Source organism: Saccopteryx leptura, chromosome 2 (assembly GCF_036850995.1).
Source record: "Saccopteryx leptura isolate mSacLep1 chromosome 2, mSacLep1_pri_phased_curated, whole genome shotgun sequence".
Lineage (NCBI taxonomy): Eukaryota > Metazoa > Chordata > Mammalia > Chiroptera > Emballonuridae > Saccopteryx > Saccopteryx leptura.
In genome coordinates, this window is record NC_089504.1 from 150,241,707 (window position 1) to 150,260,656 (window position 18,950).

At 39.0% G+C, this 18,950-nt stretch overlaps 1 protein-coding gene and 1 non-coding gene across 3 annotated transcripts in view; one reads left to right on the plus strand and one right to left on the minus strand.

Annotated features, from left to right (window-relative positions):
• The window catches only part of HELB (DNA helicase B), a 45,561-nt gene that overhangs the window by 16,899 nt on the left and 9,712 nt on the right, over window positions 1-18,950 (plus strand). For both annotated transcript variants that reach the window (XM_066369056.1, XM_066369057.1), the window contains 7 exons: window positions 3,142-3,316; window positions 5,444-5,585; window positions 7,782-7,936; window positions 12,013-12,094; window positions 12,475-12,534; window positions 13,828-14,056; window positions 14,834-14,977. In XM_066369056.1, the coding sequence (XP_066225153.1) occupies window positions 3,142-3,316; window positions 5,444-5,585; window positions 7,782-7,936; window positions 12,013-12,094; window positions 12,475-12,534; window positions 13,828-14,056; window positions 14,834-14,977 (987 nt within the window). The remainder of the gene's footprint in view (window positions 1-3,141; window positions 3,317-5,443; window positions 5,586-7,781; window positions 7,937-12,012; window positions 12,095-12,474; window positions 12,535-13,827; window positions 14,057-14,833; window positions 14,978-18,950) is intronic.
• LOC136396425 (U6 spliceosomal RNA) lies at window positions 192-298 on the minus strand. Its single transcript, XR_010749712.1, has one exon. It is a non-coding gene; the product is annotated as a U6 spliceosomal RNA (small nuclear RNA).

Consider the following 18,950-nt stretch of genomic DNA (forward strand, 5'->3'; position numbering starts at 1 on the left):
TTTGGTGCCGAAACCCGGGAACGAACCTAATAGTTTTTTTTATAGTCCGGCCCTCCAACGGGCTGAGGGGCAGTGAACTGGCCTCCTGTGTAAAAAGTTTGGGGACCCCTGCTTTAAGGTTTGTATTTTGACATCTTGTGAAATTCTTATAAACCAGTGAGGTGGGTAAGTGATGCTACTTCCATTTTTTTTTTAATATGGAACGCTTCACGAATTTGCGTGTCATCCTTGCGCAGGGGCCATGCTAATCTTCTCTGTATCGTTCCAATTTTAGTATATGTGCTGCCGAAGCGAGCACAGCTACTTTCATTTAATGAAAGTGCCCGTTGAAGTTTGGGGGTGTTACACGATTTGCCCAAGATCTTAACCAGGTGCAGAATGCAGATTTCTGCCCTCCAGCTTGTTGCTCATGCACGGTGCAGTAGTTTCCTAATTCATGTTAGACCTTCAAGTCTAACGAAGAAGCGTGGTCTTGATTTACTGGGGAGCCATTGAGGTTCCTAAGCAAGGGAGGGAAATGAAGAAAGCAGTTTTAAGGAAGATTATATATAATTTTAGAGCCATGAGCCACCTCAGAAATTACTTGGCCCATTACCTTTATTTGTCACGTGAGTGAACATAGACCAATAGATATTCAGTGTAGATCATTGGTGGAAGGGTCTTCTGATTTTGGCTTATGAATTTTTTCCACTACACCTTCATGTCTGATTAGTCTGAAGGGTAGAATTAGGAGAGGAGAGGCCAGAGCTAGATTATTACTAAATTTCACATTGGCTGTGGCCAGCTGGCTCAGTAAGTCGTGTCAGCCTGGCACACCAGAGCTCGCAGGTTTGACCCCTGATCATGCACGTCCAAGAAGCAAACAGTGAGGATACGACTACATGGAACAGCTAAGGAACATAGTTGATGCATCTCTCTCTCTCCCTCTCTCTAATCTGCCCCTTCTCACAAAATCATTGGAAAAATTTTACAAAATTTCATTTTATGTTCCAACTCTGGGTAGTAAAGATACTACCCATTAAGAAATATCTGCTTGGGATGCTGGGAGAACATTCCTGAAGTCACTTTAGGGCTCAGGAGAGAGTGTAAGGGCACAGAAAGAGCACCAGAGGTGGCACTTGTGCCACTTACATTCTTGAGCTGGAGTTACCAGACTTAGTACATGAAAATGCAAATAATTTTAAAGTATAAATATGTGCCAAATATGACACTGAGCGTACTTATACTCAAAGTCATTTATTGTTTATCTGAAAGTCGGGTTTAGCTGGGTGGCTTGTATTCTGTGTGGCAGCCCCATCTGTGTTAGTGTGTAGGGGAACCTGGCCGGAGGTTATTGGAGGAGTCGAGTTGCTCATAGATGCAGCCTGTATGGAGTTGTTGGCACCAGCAACACAGTGCAAAGTGTCAGGCCTTTCTAACTAATAGAATAAATAGAAGAAAAGAAAAGAAACAATTAGTGGTGATTCAGATGTTTTATTGGGAGGCAAGGCCACTGAGAGAACTTTTTTATTTTTAAAAAGGGAATAGATGCATTTGGGTGAGAAATATGAATGCTTTTACTCAGTAGACATGTTGAATGTAGTTGCAGTAGAAAACTTAAATAAATTTGTAGTTACAAAATAGTCACGGGGTTGTAAAAGACAGCATAGGGAATATAGTCAGTAATATTTTAATAACTATATAGGTGCCAGGTGGGTACTTGAAATATCACGGGGAATCACTTTGTAAAGTACATGATTGTTTAACCACTATGTTGTACACCTGGAACTAATATTGAATATAAACTGTAGTTAAAAGTAAAATTTTAAAAAAGATATGGTAGTATTAAAAAAATTTGTGTATACGCTATGTGCATACTTACAATAAAGAAAGGTTTCTTGGAATGATAGAGACCAAAATATTTAACATTATCTAGCTGTAACTTTATAATTGTTTTCCTCATTTATATATTTAAAATAGTAAATATTTTTATCTCTGTAATAATTTTTTTTCGTTGTTTTGTTGTTGGCAGTGGTCTTTTTAAAAGTTGGAGAAGTTAGGGAGTTTAGAATACTTGGAGATAAAGTAGGTATTTTCATAGTTTGGTTGGGAAGGCGGCACTTGATTTCCAGGGTAGACAGAGTATTGTACAGAGCATTGTAATGGGAGAAGAGGAGGGTTTAAGATTGGGTCAGCTCAGGAGGTCAAGAGGTTTGTTTGGGAATGGAAGATGATAGGGAACTTTCTTTCATCAAAAGAAGTAAGGGAAGAGTTGAAATTTTTTCAGTGGAATAGTGATATATGCAAAGCTTATTAAACACACTAAGTCAGGGGCCCCCAAACTTTTTACACAGGGGCCAGTTCACTGTCCCTCAGACCGTTGGAGGGCCAGACTATAAAAAAAAACTATGAACAAATCCCTATGCACACTGCACATATCTTATTTTAAAGTAAAAAAACAGCCTGACCTGTGGTGGCACAGTGGATAAAGCATCGACCTGGAAATACTGAGGTCGCCGGTTCGAAACCTTGGGCTTGCCTGGTCAAGGCACATATGGGAGTTGATGCTTCCAGCTCCTCCCCCCTTCTCTCTCTCTGTCTTTCTCTCCTCTTTCTCCCTCTCTGTCTCTCTCTCTCCCTCTCTCTCTCCTCTCTAAAAATGAATAAATAAAAAAAAAATTTGAAGTGAAAAAACAAAACGGGAACAAATACAATATTTAAAATAAAGAACAAGTAAATTTAAATCAACAAACTGACCAGTATTTCAATGGGAACTATGGGCCTGCTTTTGGCTAATGAGATGGTCAATGTGCTCCTCTCACTGACCACCAATGAAAGAGGTGCCCCTCCCCGGAAGTGCGGCGGAGGGGGGCCGGATAAATGGCCTTAGGGTGCCACATGTGGCCCACGGGGCTGTATTTTGGGGAGCCCTGCACTAAGTAGTCATTAGAAAGCACTTTTCTGAGTTATTTGATAGTTTGATTTCAGATTTATTTGCTCTGTCTCTTCTGTGTATTCATATCTGTAACTTCCGTGTCCTCTATTTCTGTAGCTTTTTCCCTGTGCTACTTTACCTACACTTTATGAGTTTTGTTTTAAAATAACATGTTGTAATTTTTTTTGGTAAATTTTATAACCTGAACTTAGATATTTTACTTGTAGGTCAATTATAGCTTTTATTTATGGGAGAAAAGAACGAACAAGAACAGTCCATGGAAATTTTCTTCGGTTCGAGTTCTGGTTGTGGACGAAGGGAGTCTGGTATCTGTTGGAATCTTCAAATCTGTTTTAAAATTATTGCTTGAGCACTCCAGACTTTCTAAGCTTATTATCCTTGGTAAGTTAAAATATTGTAGGAATTCTAACTGTTTTAGTTCAAAGCATTGTCGTCAAGTGGCTGTTTATACAATTTCATTGCTTTAGTATCCATATCCTTGAGGTGGGGAGTCCTTTGTCAGAGCTCATCCTAAAACTACACTAGTTCAATTTGACCACTCGCTTTAGCAGTTTGGGTGGTTCTTTGTTTTGGCCAGATATTAGCAGGCTAGGATATGAGTGAAATAGAGTTGTGAGGGACTACTATGTATTGATCCTCTGATGACTATTAAAATGGTAAAAATGTCACAGACTCAGAGTAAATCAAGATGTAGATTTTGGAAATAATAAAATGTCTGACTTATAGACCTCTTAAAAGTAATTTTATGATTTTAAGCTAATAAATCTAATTAGACCTTACTAGACTGTTAAGTCCTTTCCAATTTCAGTGAGATTCAGTTAGAATCTATTGGGTATACTGTTCTATAGACTATATGCTTTAATGGAGGAAAAAATAGAATTACAGTATGAGAATCAAATTATATATAAGTAATTTTTTAGATATTTGAAGATATTTTATAAATAGTTGATTCTGTTAAGTTCAAGCTGTCTCCTCATCTCTTACGCAGAAAATACTTTTTCTTATTTGTATGGTTGGTTTGTTTGTTTAACATCAAAAGATTTTTTTTATCATTTTTTAAAATTAAATTTAATGCAGTGACATTGATAAATCAGGGTACATATGTTGAGAGAAAACATCTCCAGATTATTTTAACATTGGATTATGCTATATACCCCTCACCCAAAGTCAAATTGTCTTCCATCACCTTCTATCTGGTTTTCTTTGTGCCCCTCCCCTCCCCCAACCCCTCAAAAGATTTTTAATAAAGAAAAATGTTATTAATACCTTACTAGAATTTATCTGTTGTCAAATGCATTGGCATTGTTTATTTGTATTTTATATGTTTATTTTATTAATTTGAGGCCATAGATTCTTTCATATTTCATAAGACATTAAGCAAGATTGAATAAATACCAGCTATATAAGGCCTGTTTTTTTTTTTTTTACGTTAGCCAAAATATGTCTTTGCACAGTTTGCCTGTGGTTATAGGTATGAAGAAGTTTGATTCAGATATATATATATATTTTTTTTTTTTTTGTATTTTTCTGAAGTTGGAAACGAGGAGGCAGTCAGACAGACCCCCGCATGCACCCGACCGGGATCCACCCGGCATGCCCACCACGGGGCGATGCTCTGCCCATCTGGGGCGTTGCTCTGTTGCAACCAGAGCCATTCTAGCGCCTGAGGCAGAGGCCACAGAGCCATCCTCAGCGCCTGGGCAAACTTTGATCCAGTGGAGCCTTGGCTGCGGGAGGGGAAGAGAGAGACAGAGAGGAAGGAGAGGGGGAGGGGTGGAGAAACAGATGGGCGCTTCTCCTGTGTGCCCTGGCCGGGAATTGAACCCTGGACTCCTGCACGCCAGGTCGACGCTCTACCACTGAGCCAACCGGCCAGGGCCTGATTCAGATTTTAACCTTATTATGGTATTGCTATTTTTTAAATATCTTATATGGTTTAATCTTAATGATATTTTTTTTTGTTAAACTTTTTTTTGTGTGACAGAGACGGACAGGCAGGAAGGGAGAGAGATGAGAAGCATCAATTCCTCATTGCAGCTCCTTAGTCTCTTTAGTTGTTCATTGATTGCTTTCTCATATATGCTTTGACCGGGAGGGGCTACAGCATAGCAAGTGACCCCTTGCTCAAGCCAGCAACCCTAGGCTCAAGCCAGTGACCTTGCGCTTCAAGCCAGCGACCATGGGGTCATGTCTGTGATTCCATGCTCAAGCCAGCGACCTCACACTCGAGCTGGATGAACCTTTGCTCAAGTCTTGGAGATTTGAACCTGAGTCCTTGACATCCCAGTCCGACGCTCTATCCACTGCACCACCACCTGGTCAGGCTTGTTAAACATTTTTAAGGACTTATTGTTCTCAAGTCATTTTACACATAGATTTTTTTTAGCTTTTTTCTCAGAGTAACTGTTTATAATGATAGCACATATCAGTAAGGAGAAATAAAATAATTCCTAAATTTCAAGATCCCAGTTACTAAAACCTACTGTTTCTATTTCCCTCCCCTTTCAGGTGATATTAGACAGTTACCCAGCATTGAACCTGGTAACTTGCTGACAGATCTTTTTGATACTTTTAAGTCAAGAAGTTGTGCTATTGAACTAAAGACAAACCACAGAGCAGAATCTGAGCTTATTGTGGACAACGCTACAAGGTATACTATAACTACAACTTTGCATTTTCTCTCTGTTATATTAGAAATAAAAGGTTAAAAACATACATATTAGCTTTTGAGTTAGGGTGGTTCAGTGCAGTACACTTACTTACTATTCTCTTTTAGCAAACCTATTCTATCCTTCAGATACACACATACAAACACACACACACACACACACTTTTTGCCTCATATTTAGAAAAACAAAGTTAGTAATTTTTTATTATGGTCCCATAATGAAATTTAAAAATGAATGTGTTTTTCTGATTTAAAAAGTATACTTTTGAATTAAAGTCGTATCAAGCTTAGAGGCTAGAATAAGCTTCAGGGGAACAGAGACTTAGACATGAGTTCAGTTGAGTTCAAGGGAGAATTGGGGAAAAGAGTTCCCATAATTATTGTAAGAAAACCCAAAGCAAAATAAACAAATATGGCATTTAATCCTTCATGAATTCTGGTAGCATCCATGACATATTAATCTTCTTAAAGTAAAGAAGAACCCTTCTTTTCCCTTAGTCTTTGCATAAATCTTTAGAGTGATCTTTTGTAATAGATATTATAGGACTACTAAGATACTGTTTTATCCATTGGACAAAATTTATCTTTGACTCTCTTTTATAAGATGTTTTTGTTGCTTGAACATTTCCTTGTTCGGCTATTGGCAGAAACTAGAACATTAAACCTACTTTGTCTATGCCAGTGGTTCTCAACCTTTCTAATGCCGTGACCCAATACAGTTCCTCATGTTGCGGTGACCCCAAACCAAAAAATAATTTTGGTGGCTACTTCATAACTGTAATTTTGCTACAGTTATGATTCGGAATGTAAATACCTGATATGCATTATATATTTTCCGATGGCTTTAGGCGACCCTGCCGGGGTCACGACCCACAGGTTGAGAACCGCTGGTCTATGCCCTTGTCTGCTCTGGATAGAATAGTGGGAGTAGAGGAAGAATCAATAAGAATAGAGTAGATGATGTAGGTTTGTATTAAAACATTAAGAAAAAAATGCAATTGGATGTGTAATACTCTTTTCCTGTAATACCTCTGCGCATTTGGGGGATATTGGTAGATGACTGGTCATATTGAAGTGTAAACATCCTTGGAGATTCTAAAGCACATTAGACTTCTTAGAACTCAGTTTTATCTGAAATTTAGGAATGCCGTTTAGTAACCCTTTTGATACCATTTGGGCTGAGCTGTGCTTCTTTTGTCATTTCTTCTTAATCATCATCACCAATTATTTAGTGACAGAAGGATCCCAGTGACACCAGGGAAAAGATCCTTGTTATAGGAATATGTTACCTGTCATGGGTTAGAAGCAAAATAGGAAATTCATGATGATTCTCAATCTCCAGAAATTAAATCTGGGACATTTCCAGCAGGGACAGACTTCTTTCTCCTTTTCTCCCTTTCAGCTGTGTGGGGAAGGGTGGAAGATGACATGGTAGGGTACCACTACCTTTGGTAACCGGGTAACCAGGGCGCTATTAGGTCTTCAAGGAGTCAGTTGTCTTCCACATTTCCAAGGACTCTATTATGTCAAGGCATTTCCCCTCACTCTGTTTCTTGATACAATTTGCTAATCTTGAGAAATGAACTGAAGGGGAGGAGGAGGGAATAGAAGCAAAGAGAAGATGTGGATATTTGGTTCAATTGGGAAAATGAGGCCATACATATGAAGAAAGGGGAAGAGATAAAGTAAACATATGGATAAGCCTCCAAAGTGTCCAAAGTAGTTTAAATAGAAAAGGGTAAGCAGCTTAATGGGCGCAGATTGGCTGCCTAGCTCTCTGGCTTCTTGTGTCTGTGGCCCTGGGCCATCCATTACAGTTGACTAAGTCTCATGTTGCTCACCTATGAAATGAGGATATTTACATACCTTGTATGGTTCTTTGCTGTTTGGAAAAAAGTAGGTCAAGTTCTCAGAATGGTACTTAGTAAATTCTGTGACAATATTTTCTAATGTTTTTAATTTGCTAAGGGGTGGGGATAATAGCTAAATGTAACATTATGGTTGTGCCAATTCTATTTTGAAACTCATTTACTATATATAATGCATATATGGATAGCGTGTTTGCCCTATTTATCTATTAACAGATATTAATTATTGTAATGACATTATCTCTGATCATATATGCAGATACATTTTTGGATATTAAGGTTCTTGGTATATTATTTTACCCTCTTTAAGAATCTCAAATCGTCAATTTCCAAAATTTGATGCAGAGCTGATTATCTCTGATGATCCAATATGCCCCGTCTCATTACAAGATAAAACGTTCATTTTTGTGAGACTCCCAGAAGAGGATGCTAGTTCTCAGTTATCGAAAAGTAGTCATCACCCTTGTAAGTACAAACTTTTGTGTTATATAAGGTTGAATGTTTCATTTTGTGTTCTAGTTATTAAATGACTAGTTATAATTTTATTTTATGGTAAAAATGGAAAATAAACTTATTTATTAATCATTAAAAGCAGATTACCCTAGGATTTTATAAAGAAGTAAGCTCTTGTCACATATATACTAAGGACTCAAATATTCATTGAGTGAATAAATGGATATATATGATTAGTTTAAAAAGCAAAGCTTCAGTGATTCAAGTTTATTTAGGAGGAAGCATGTCTTTTTTTTTAATTTTAATTTTTTAATTTTACTTAGAGGAGGGGAGGCAGAGGGACAGACAGACTCCTGCATGTGCCTGTGACCCAGATCCACCTGGCAAGCCTACTAGTGCTCTGCCCATCTGGAGCCCTTGCTCTGTTGCTGAGCCATTTGTTTAGCACCTGAGGAGGAGGCCACAGAGCCATTCTCAGCACCCAAGACCAAGTTGCTCGAACCAGTCGAGCCATGGCTGCAGGAGGGGAAGAGAGGGAGAGAGAGAGAGAGAGAGAGAGAGAGAGAGAAAGGGAGAAAGGTGGAAAAGCAGATAGATGGTTGCCTCTCTTATGTGTCCTGACCAGGAATCAAACCTGAGACTTCCACTCGCCGGGCCAATGCTCTACCACTGAGTCAACTGACCAGGGCCGGTAGGCATGTCTTAATGAAATTTTCTTTTGTAGCAGTTTGAAAAGTACATGCATTTGTTATTTTGAGTATATTTGTGAAATAAAAGTAATGGCTGTCAACTGTTGCCAAGTTGAGTCCCAATATTTCTGTTCTATTTATTATTAAATGGACAAGTATCACTGTTAATGATGGGTGTTAGGATGACACTATGACAAGGTTGAGAAAGAGCATGGTATAGGAGATCCTCACTGTTATGTCTATGATCCATGTCACCATCACTTAATCATTTATAAAATTGGAATCACAGTCACAGTGCCTGTGGAGCTGTTGTAAGGGTTGAGAGCATTCATCAGTTTTGAGGCAGTACATAAACGTTATTTTTTTAAAAGAATAATGGATATTAAATTACCTATTGCAAATTAACCTATTTAAATAGATTAAACCTTTTGGTCTTTATTTCTATTATAAACTTACTTAGCAAACTTTTAAAAAAGTATAATGGTGTACTCAGAATTGAATTAGTAAAAATTTAAATGATTATTATTGATGATTTATTGCCACAGTTCTTAAAGGTATAGCCTTTCTACTTAGCTGCTTTCACTGTGTGTGTGACTTAAGTGACAGGACTTGACCCTTTAAGCTTTTCTTCTGTTGTGTGTATCACTCATCTTAGAATCCTTGGGTTATAATTCATTCACTTATTACAGTATTTTTTTTTCTTTTTAATACATAATCTTCTATAAATGCCTTTAGGTTTCTTTTGATTATAAAAATAATTTATCTTCCTTGAAAAGAGTCAAATGATACAGAAATATTTGAAGTAAAAATGAATATTTCTCTGTAATCTTTCTTTTGCTTTTTTCCTCAACAGCCCTATAAGGTCACATGCACAGTGAGGCCTTGGTGTTTATCCTTTTAAACATTATATCCAACACAAACATATATTATTTATTTTAGAGTTACATAAATTAGATTATAAGATGCATACTGTTTTGTGATGTTTTACTATATCGTGGATAATGAATAGATAATATTTATTGTCACAACAGATTGGATAACAGTGGGTGCTAGTGCAGATGAAGAAAATGAAACTTCAATGGTTAAGTAACTTGGCTTCTTTGCTACGCCATTTAGATCTAACTAAAATATGGTTAATTTTATTTCTGGCACCTATTCTTTACATTAGTAAAAATGTACTTAAAAACTGTCTGTTTTAGAATGGTACCAGAGCTTAACTGATGCTGTTTTTCTATCTTAACTACAGACCTTAGCTGGAAAATTAGTCTCTTTAAGAGAATTAAATAAATATTCCTTAGTGAAGCATATAGTATTTTTTCATTAATAATTGTTATTGAGTAAATTATTCTCATTATTGCAGAGTACAAAGATCTAAGATAGACTTCATAGCTGGGTTAGAATTCTAGACATGTTAAAATGTGAGAAAAACATGTCTTAGGATCAATGAAATTCATTGTGCATATTGAAATGCTGTAGGTGCTGATCTGTGAAACGTAGAGAGTGATAAAAGCAAAGAGCAGAATAGCGAGATCCTTACGTGTGGAAGGAAGCAGCATTCCCTGAGACCTCGGGAAATTCCTGTTCTGGAAGGCCAGGGTTGGCTGGGGTATTGGCCATTTCTTAGTGATAATCCTGCCTTCAACTAAAAAATGAAGTGCCCAGCTATCAAATAATTTACTCTTTCTTGAACAAGGCGTCACAGGGCCTGGGCTCTTTCATTCTGCTGTGATTCATCTGCTTTGAGGGAAGGGCACACAAGCCTGAGATGTTCTTACCCAAATTTTTGTATCTGTTCTTTCATGAGTAGTGTTAGCTGTTTTGTAGTATTGCTAAGAGAGATTAGAGGAAGCGTCCTTCTCTGTGCTCTCAGGAAGGACAAGTTGTAAGTGGATGTCATCATAGTCAGTGATCTGAGCTCTAAAGCAGGAAGGAGTCCAGTCACCCTACCCCATTGGGAAAATCACTTTTGCTTCCAAAAGCCTCTATTTCCCATTCATAACAAGGATGTGATTAGCGGTGATAGTCAAATTATTGAATATTTTCTAGCTGATAAGGTATAGTCACTCTTGGAGTGGATGCCCCTGTTGTACCAGGGTTAACCTTTTAGGTGCTGAATTGTGGGGAAGTCCAGAGGTTCTGGCGGGAGGAAAGACATGATTGGAGTGAGGATGGAGTATTGTGATGTTTGGGGAGTAACTATCTTCTAGCCATTATGTAAATAAGTATCTCAGTATTTTATACTGAGCCCTGGCTGGTTGGCTCAGTGGTGGAGCACTGGCCTGGCATGTTAATGTCCTGGGTTTGATGCCCGGTCAGGGCACACAGGAGAAGTGCCCATCTGCTTCTCTCCCCTTCCCTCTCTGCCTTCTCTCTCTCTTCCCCTCCTGTAGCCATGGCTTGATTGGTTCGAGTGCATCAGCCTGGGTGCTGAGGGTGGCTCCTGGAGCCTCAGCCTCAGATGCTAAAAATAGTTTGGTTGTGAGCATGGCCCCAGATGAGCAGAGTGTCAGCCCCAGGGAGTGGTTGCCAGGTGGATTCCGGTCAGGCCACATGTGAAATTCTGTCTCTCTATCTCTTTTCCTCTCACTTGGAAAAGAAGAAAAAAATATGTTATATTGGTACAAATCCACTAAATATCAGCCTTGGACATGGTAATATGTGCCTCATATGAGTGTTAAGATGAAATTAAAAAACAGGCAGAGCAATACTCAAAGTATAACTTACTACTACTAGTACCACCAAAAGTTAAAACAGAAAGAAGTCCTTTTTTTTAAGTGAGAGGACAGGAGATAGACAGACTCCCATGGATCCACCTGGCAACCCCCGTCTGGGGCTGATGCTCAAATCAGCTGAGCTCTCCTCAGTGCCTGAGGCTGATGCTTGACCAACTAAACCACTGGCTACGGAAGGGGAAGAGGGAGAGAAAGGAGAGGAGGAGGAGAAGGGAAGCAGATGGTCGCTTCTCATGTGTGCCCTGACCAGCGACCAAGCTTGGGATGTCCACACGCCGGGCCGACATTCTGTCCACTGAGCAAACTGGCCAGGGTCTAGAAGTCTTACATTAGTAATTCTGTTCCATATTTTGTCTGCTTGCTCATATTTTAAATTGAGCATTCACAAACCGTCAGTGACTATACAGTGATTGTATTACATATTAGGAGCTGTCCTGGCTTGTGGCAGACTCTCTGCAAAGGACAGGGTGTCTAGAACCCTTGTTTCCATTTTCTCCTCTATTGCTCTGGCTGCTGTAGGCAGAGGCCGTGTTCCTGTGGTTACTTGTATTCCAGTGGTGAGATGTTTCCCGCACCCCTTAGCAGGAGTTCCGAATCCGTTTCTCCATAGAAACAATATTGTAGTTTGGTGCTTTTCCGTGTTAATTTTTTTCTTTTTAATTGTCAGATTTATATTCTGCTGTTAGAACCTTACTCAAAGAAAATGACCTACAACATGCAGAAACATCACAATTTATTGCATTTAGAAGGTAAAGCATTTACAATATTTTAACATTTCAAATCTAGCTTTTAAATCTTATATATATAGATAGATAGGTAGATACCATTTGAAAGAGTCTCTTTAGGTTCATCACTTTAATTCTTTTATTTTTAAGTATTTCTTTGTTAGACATATATCATATATGGCAGTTTCTAAACAGGGCTCTTTCTACAAAATATTGTATTTGGAAAATCACAGGAAATCTGAATGGAACAAAGTCTTATTATGTTAAGATCAAGTATACAAAATACATTTTCAGGAGAAGTCCTGGAGACTTTTATAGAATCCAGTATGTCATAACTGTTGGTAACAGAAATAAGCACAAAACAAATTCTGTTAAGGTGACCCTTGCATTTTCATGTGTTTCAGGCAAGACTGCGATGTCATCAATGCTTGCTGTTGCAAGCACTACACGGGCCACCTAATCAAGTGAGCACCAAAGAACTGAAACCTGGAGGATAGCCCTTTCTTGATTCGGTGTTCTTTTGTTTGTTTTGACACTTATCACTGTACCTGTGTATCTAAAAATTGTTTTTCCCCCATTTATGGTGTAAGATGATCTCTTCGATTAAATATAATATATGTCCTTAGGAATTGACTTTTTCTTTTTAATGATTATTTTACTGATTTGAGAGAGAGAGAGAGAAACAGAAACATTGATCTGTTCTTTCAAGTGCCTTGACCAGGGATTGAACTGGGATCCTCTGCACTTTGGGACAATGCTGTAACCAACTGAACTACCTGGCTAGGGCAGGAATTGACTGTTTGATAACCAATGTAATAAGGAAAACAAAGAATAGAATTTTCCTTGTTTCCAGGTTGGTGGACTCAAACTTTTCTAAGATGAGTGTGGAGAATTCAGGACAGTTTTTCAGATGATAATGTATTAGTATAGTGTGTCCAAGAACCTTAGCAACAGGCTGCCTGCAGAGAGCACCGCAGTGGACACAGATCAGAGAAATACTTACACTCTACACACAGGAAAAATTAACTCTCATCTATTGGATTTATGAACACCAAGTATTTATTAAGTGCAGAGAATTCAGAGATGTGTTAGTTGAGGGAAAACACTCAGAAGAACCATGTTAGGTAGCCTAATAAAGGGTTTATAAACACAAGATTGGAGCCATGCAAGCTGGGCCCCTGTGACTGTGATCTTGGGTAGGTAACTGCACCTTTCCAGTGTGTCAAAGCGGATACTTACACAGAACTTCCTCAGAGCATTGTAGTAAGGACCAAATGAAATAATATACCTAAAGCACTTATTGCAATAACTAGTATATTGTCAGCATTTATTCAATTAGCTATTATTTTAATAAGTTATTATTATTATAGTGGAAATGTGTTTAAGTGCTGTAGGACCTGAAATAGGGTAGTGATAAAAGTAATTGGAGGACAGGATAAATTTAAGAGGTAGAGTCAGTAAGATTTTTGGTGACTTTTAGAATGTAGAGGGCAAGAGAGACATCAGCATTTATGCCAGACTTTAAACAGAGAGTTTGGCTGGGCAGTGGTCGTGAGTTTGAGGTGGTACAGAGAGAAGAGGTGATCAGACCGCACCCGCGGGAGCCTGGTTTCTTGTGGAATTTTGGATGATGAAAGGGGAGTCAAGAAAGTGGGGAAACTGTTTTGAGCATTGAATTGGATCTGGGTAGAAGTTAATGCTTAAATAATCTGAAATTAAAATTTTCTACAATGATTTATTATCATTTTCTAACCCAGAGACCATCAGAATAGACTTATATTTGGAGTTGGTGATAAAATTTGTTGTACCAAGAATGCATATCTCTCGGACTTACTGCCTGAAAATACCTTGAACAGTCAGCAAAATAATGAACTAGAGGCAAGTGGTGAAGATTTTGATGGTACTCCTCATGGTGCTGCTAAAAATAAGCATGACTTTGAACACGGTATTCGACTCTGCAATGGAGAAATATTTTTCATAAGAAAAGTAAGTGGTAACAGAAAGATAGTACCTTTTTACCTGTTAGAGATCCAGTCATATCAGAATTGACATTCTTCTTCCATAATTTTTTGTGAAGGATTTTTACATCCATATTTGAGGGATATTGGTTTATGGTTTTCTAGTAATATCTGGTCTGAGTTTGGTGTCAGAGTGATGCTGGCTTCATAAAATGAGTTGGAAGGTATTTTTTCTATAAGATTTTCTGGAAGACTTGGTTAAAAAACATTTTAGTAAGCTTGAAATGCTTGAGTAACAAAAACAAGGAACAAATGAAACACATATTTTATAAAGCATCATTTCCTTGGCTGCTGCTTAAATATAGAAACTGTAGAAGTGGTCACCTTCAATTTTTTCTCATTGTATAAACACCCTCTTAAACTTCTAAGCTTCTTATTTAAAAGCGGTGAGGGAAAGTGGTTTTTACACAGGGTATATGCAGATCTACTTAGTCAGTACAAGAAATAAAATGTATAGACTTCGAAATAGGAAAGACAACATAGACTGTTTTCCAGAGTCAAATTTGGTTAAGTTTCAAGAACCAAAAACTTCCATTTATATTTATTAAATTATTTATGTGTATACATATATTCAGTTTGTGCTCAAGCATAGGTTTTAAAGCCTTTTGGAGTTCTTAATGGTGCTAATGAATATACATGCTCTTTTACTTACAAGATGCTTTCATTTTATGTTCAAGCCAACAATAGACTATCTTTACAGTGCATATTTGAAAACATACAGAATACTTCTTTATTTTGGTGACAGGATATAACTGATGTAACTTTTGGAAAGAGAAGATCTTTGACCATTAATAACATGGCTGGCTTGGAAGTAACTGTGGATTTTGGGAAACTGATGAAACATTGCCGCATACGACATGCATGGGCAAGAACTATTCACACTTTTCAGGTAAGATGGACATTTGTGAAGCTATTTAAGCCAACCCACAGAATACCTTATATCATTTTCTTCCTAATTTTTTATTTTATTTATTTATTTACAGGGACAGAGAGAGGGACAGATAGGGACAGACAGACAGGAACGGAGAGAGATGAGAAGCATCAATCATTAGTTTTTCGTTGCAACACCTTAGTTGTTCATCGATTGCTTTCTCATATGTGCCTTGACTGCGGGCCTTGAGCAGACTGAGGAACCCCTTGCTGGAGCCAGCAACCTTGGGTCCAAGCTGGTGAGCTTTGCTCAAGCCAGATGAGCCCGTGCTCAAGCTGGCGCGACCTCGGGGTCTCGAACCTGGGTCCTTCTGCATCCCAGTCCGATGCTCTATCCACTGCACCACTGCCTGGTCAGGCTTCTTCTTAATTTTTAATGGTTTTAGTATATTTTTAAATTAGGAAACAGAATGCACAAAAGTGCAGAAAACACTATACAGACATAAACCTTTTACTCTTTATTGTTTCAGAACTCTCTTTCTTCAGGAAGTAAGGCATCATAGTTACAGCCTCATTCTTCAGGCCTTTCAGCCCTGACCAGGGACAGAGGGGTCAGGGCCGGTGGGGCTGAGTTGCCTCTTGTTTCAGTCTCCAGTATTGCTTGGCATGGCAAGATTGCTGATCTTGTCTTTTGTTTAAATTTTTGATATGTTGTTCATTGTGGATCTTTTTTGGTTTAAATTTTGATTTAAAAAATATTTTATTAAAATATTATCTTGATTGCTGAATTTCTTGACATCCTCTTAAAACTTTTTTTTTTTTTTCCTTCTTTTTCCAAGTGAGAGGAGGGGAGCTAGAGAGACAGATTCCCACATGTGCCCCCACCAGGATCCACCTGGCTGCCCCCGCCTGGGGCCAATGCTCTGCCCAGCTGGGACCATGTTTGCAACTGAGCAACTTTTAGCACCTGAGGCAGAGGCTCCACGGAGTTATTCTCAGTGCCCTGGGCTGATGCACTTGAACCAATCTAGCCATGGCTGCGGGAAGGGAAGAAAGAGAGAGAGAGAATGGGGAGGGTGGAGAGAGAGTGGTGGAGAAGCCGATGGTCGCTTCTCTGTGTGCCCTGACAAGGAATCCACACGCCATACCGATGCTCTACCACTGAACCAACCGTCCAGGGCCCCTCTTAAACTTCATGTCTTAACCAGGAACCTCACTTTTGCCCTTGTCCCCTGCCTTTCCACCCTTCTCAGAGTGACTTCTGCTCTGAATTTGTCCATTCATACAGAGACAAAGTTACCAAGGTTTATACAAATGATACTGTATTTTTGTTTTTTTTGACAGAGACAAAAAGACAGAGAAAGGGACAGATAGGGACAGACAGCTAGGAAGAGAGAGATGAGAAGCATCAATTCTTCATTGCGGCTCCTTAGGCTCCTTAATTGTTCATTAATTGCTTTCTCAAACGTGCCTTGACCAGGGGGTTTGCAGCAGAGTGGTCCCTTGCTCAAGCCGGCGACCTTGGGCTCAAGCCAGTGACCATGGGGTGATGTCTATGATCCCATGTTCATGCCAGCGACCCCGTGCTCAAGCTGGTGAGCTCGCGCTCAAGCTGGATGAGCCCACACTCAAGCCAGGGACCTCGGGGTTTTGAACCTGGGTCCTCGATGTCCCAGTCTGACGCTCTATCCACTGCGCCACCACCTGGTTAGGCTGCATACACATTTTAATTATAAAGTTGGATGAGTTTTGACAAATATATCTACTTTTTTTAAAAGTTAATTTTATTTATTTTTCTTTTTTAAATTATTTTTATTTTAATTAAAAAAATTTAAATTTATTGTGTTGACATGGTTTTAAGTGTCCCACTCTATATATAAAAATCAATTTTAGAGAGAGAAGAAGGGAGGGAGAAAGAAAGAGAGAAGCATTGATGTGTTCCACTGATGTACAGAAAAGTTGGGGAGGTAGCAGGGAGAGCTCCCATATACCCTTCACTACCTTTCCTAATGCTAACATCTTACAGAATTCTGGTATTTGTCAGAGTACAATTGGTACAGTACTGTTAACAAAACTATGTACTTTATTTGGATTTCAGCAGTTTTTTCACTCTGCCTTTTTTCTGTTCCAGGATCTAATCCTGGACTGTATTGTATTTAGTGCAACTTAATTTAAGCTGTACTTTAATTTGAGTTCTTATGAGTTATTAGTGGCTTTGTTATTTATCTTATTGTTTTGAGTTCCCCTTTCTGATGTGGGAATATTGTTTTAATGATGAAGCTGCATCGACCTTCATTTTTACTCAGCAAAATTTAGGTTAGCCTAAATCTTCTACTTGTAGGCAGACATTACTTAGTGTAGGTTTTTAACTTTTTTTAAAGAGAATGGTGTTGTATTTAACTTACCCATCTCAGTTCTAAAAAGAATTTGAAATGGCTACAAAATTACTCACAATTCAGCATGATATTTAAAAAAAAATAAAGAAATGGTATCAAGGGGACAATAAAGGTGAGGATAGAGAAGGGTTCCTGCAGGCATGGGTGGAGTGCTTACAGGCACACCGGTTGTTTGCTTGCTAATGCAGACTGCAGATTTGGCTTTAAGTTTCCAAAATAGGAGAGAAGCAATCAGCTGACTATTACGGAAAAAAAAACACACAAAAAAACAATTTTGAAGACATTCAATATTTCTGGCTGTGAGATCCTAGAGAAATTTCCTGGAGAAATCCCATGGTTCCTATCATGCTGAAAATTCTTATCGTTTAGTTCTGTGAAATTTCCTTGAGTAATTTCATTAAGATTTCTTGTCCCAAGTTTTCTCTGTTTCGTCTTTCTGGAACCTCTGTGGTGTTGGACCTCTAGAAGTGCTCATCTCAATTTTTTACCGGTCTCTTTACTTTCCATCTTGTTATCATTTTACTGTGTTTTCTGATTTGAGATCTCCTCAGATTTATAGTTGACTTTTTGTGTTGCGTTTCTGGATGAATGAAGAGTGAAGGGGTCATAAAGGTTGGAGTCAATATGTCTAAGCGTTCCTCTTATTTCATGGTTGAAATAGCATCTCTTACCTCTAAGAACATTGGTGATTTTCTCATATCAGCATAGTTTGTTTCTTCCAAGTTCAGTTCGTTTCAACAAATATTTACTGAGTCTAACTTTGTTTTTGGTGCTTGGTTTAGGTCAGTCCATGAAACAGACAAGGCTACCTGCCAGTGTGAAGATTGTGTTTGGTGGGAAGAGCACAGAGACAGCCCAACTGTAAAAAGTAAAAGTAAAGCACATATTATGTTAGAAGGTGGTAAATGCTGTGGAAAAGGGGCAGGGGTGTGTGCAGTTGTAATTTTAATTTTTGTATTTTTTGTATTTTTTGTATTTTTCTGAAGCTGGAAACGGGGAGGCAGACAGACTCCTGCATACGCCCGACCGGGATCCACCCGGCACGCCCACCAAGGGGCGATGCTCTGCCCATCTGGGGCGTCGCTCTGCTGCAACCAGAGCCATTCTAGCGCCTGAGGCAGAGGCCACAGAGCCATCCTCAGCGCCTGGGCCAACTTTGCTCCAATGGAGCCTTGGCTGCGGGAGGGGAAGAGAGAGACAGAGAGGAAGGAGAGAGGGAGGGGTGGAGAAGCAGATGGGTGCTTCTCCTGTGTGCCCTGGCCGGGAATCGAACCCAGGACTCCTGCACGCCAGGCTGACGCTCTACCACTGAGCCAACTAGCCAAGGCCTGCAGTTGTAATTTTAACTAGGTAGTTAGTATAGGACTTGTTGAGAAGGTGGCATTTGAGCATAGACTTGAAAGAGGTAAAGAGGTCAACCATGTGGGTATCTGGGAGAAGAGCTTCCTAGGTAGAAGGAAGAGCCAAGGTCACCGTTCTTACATGGGAGCCTGTCTGGCATATTTGAAGAACAGGAATAGCAAGGAGGCCAGTATGGGAATGTTAGGAGATAAAGTCAGAGAAGTAATGTGGGAAAAAGGGGGTGGAAGGATAGGG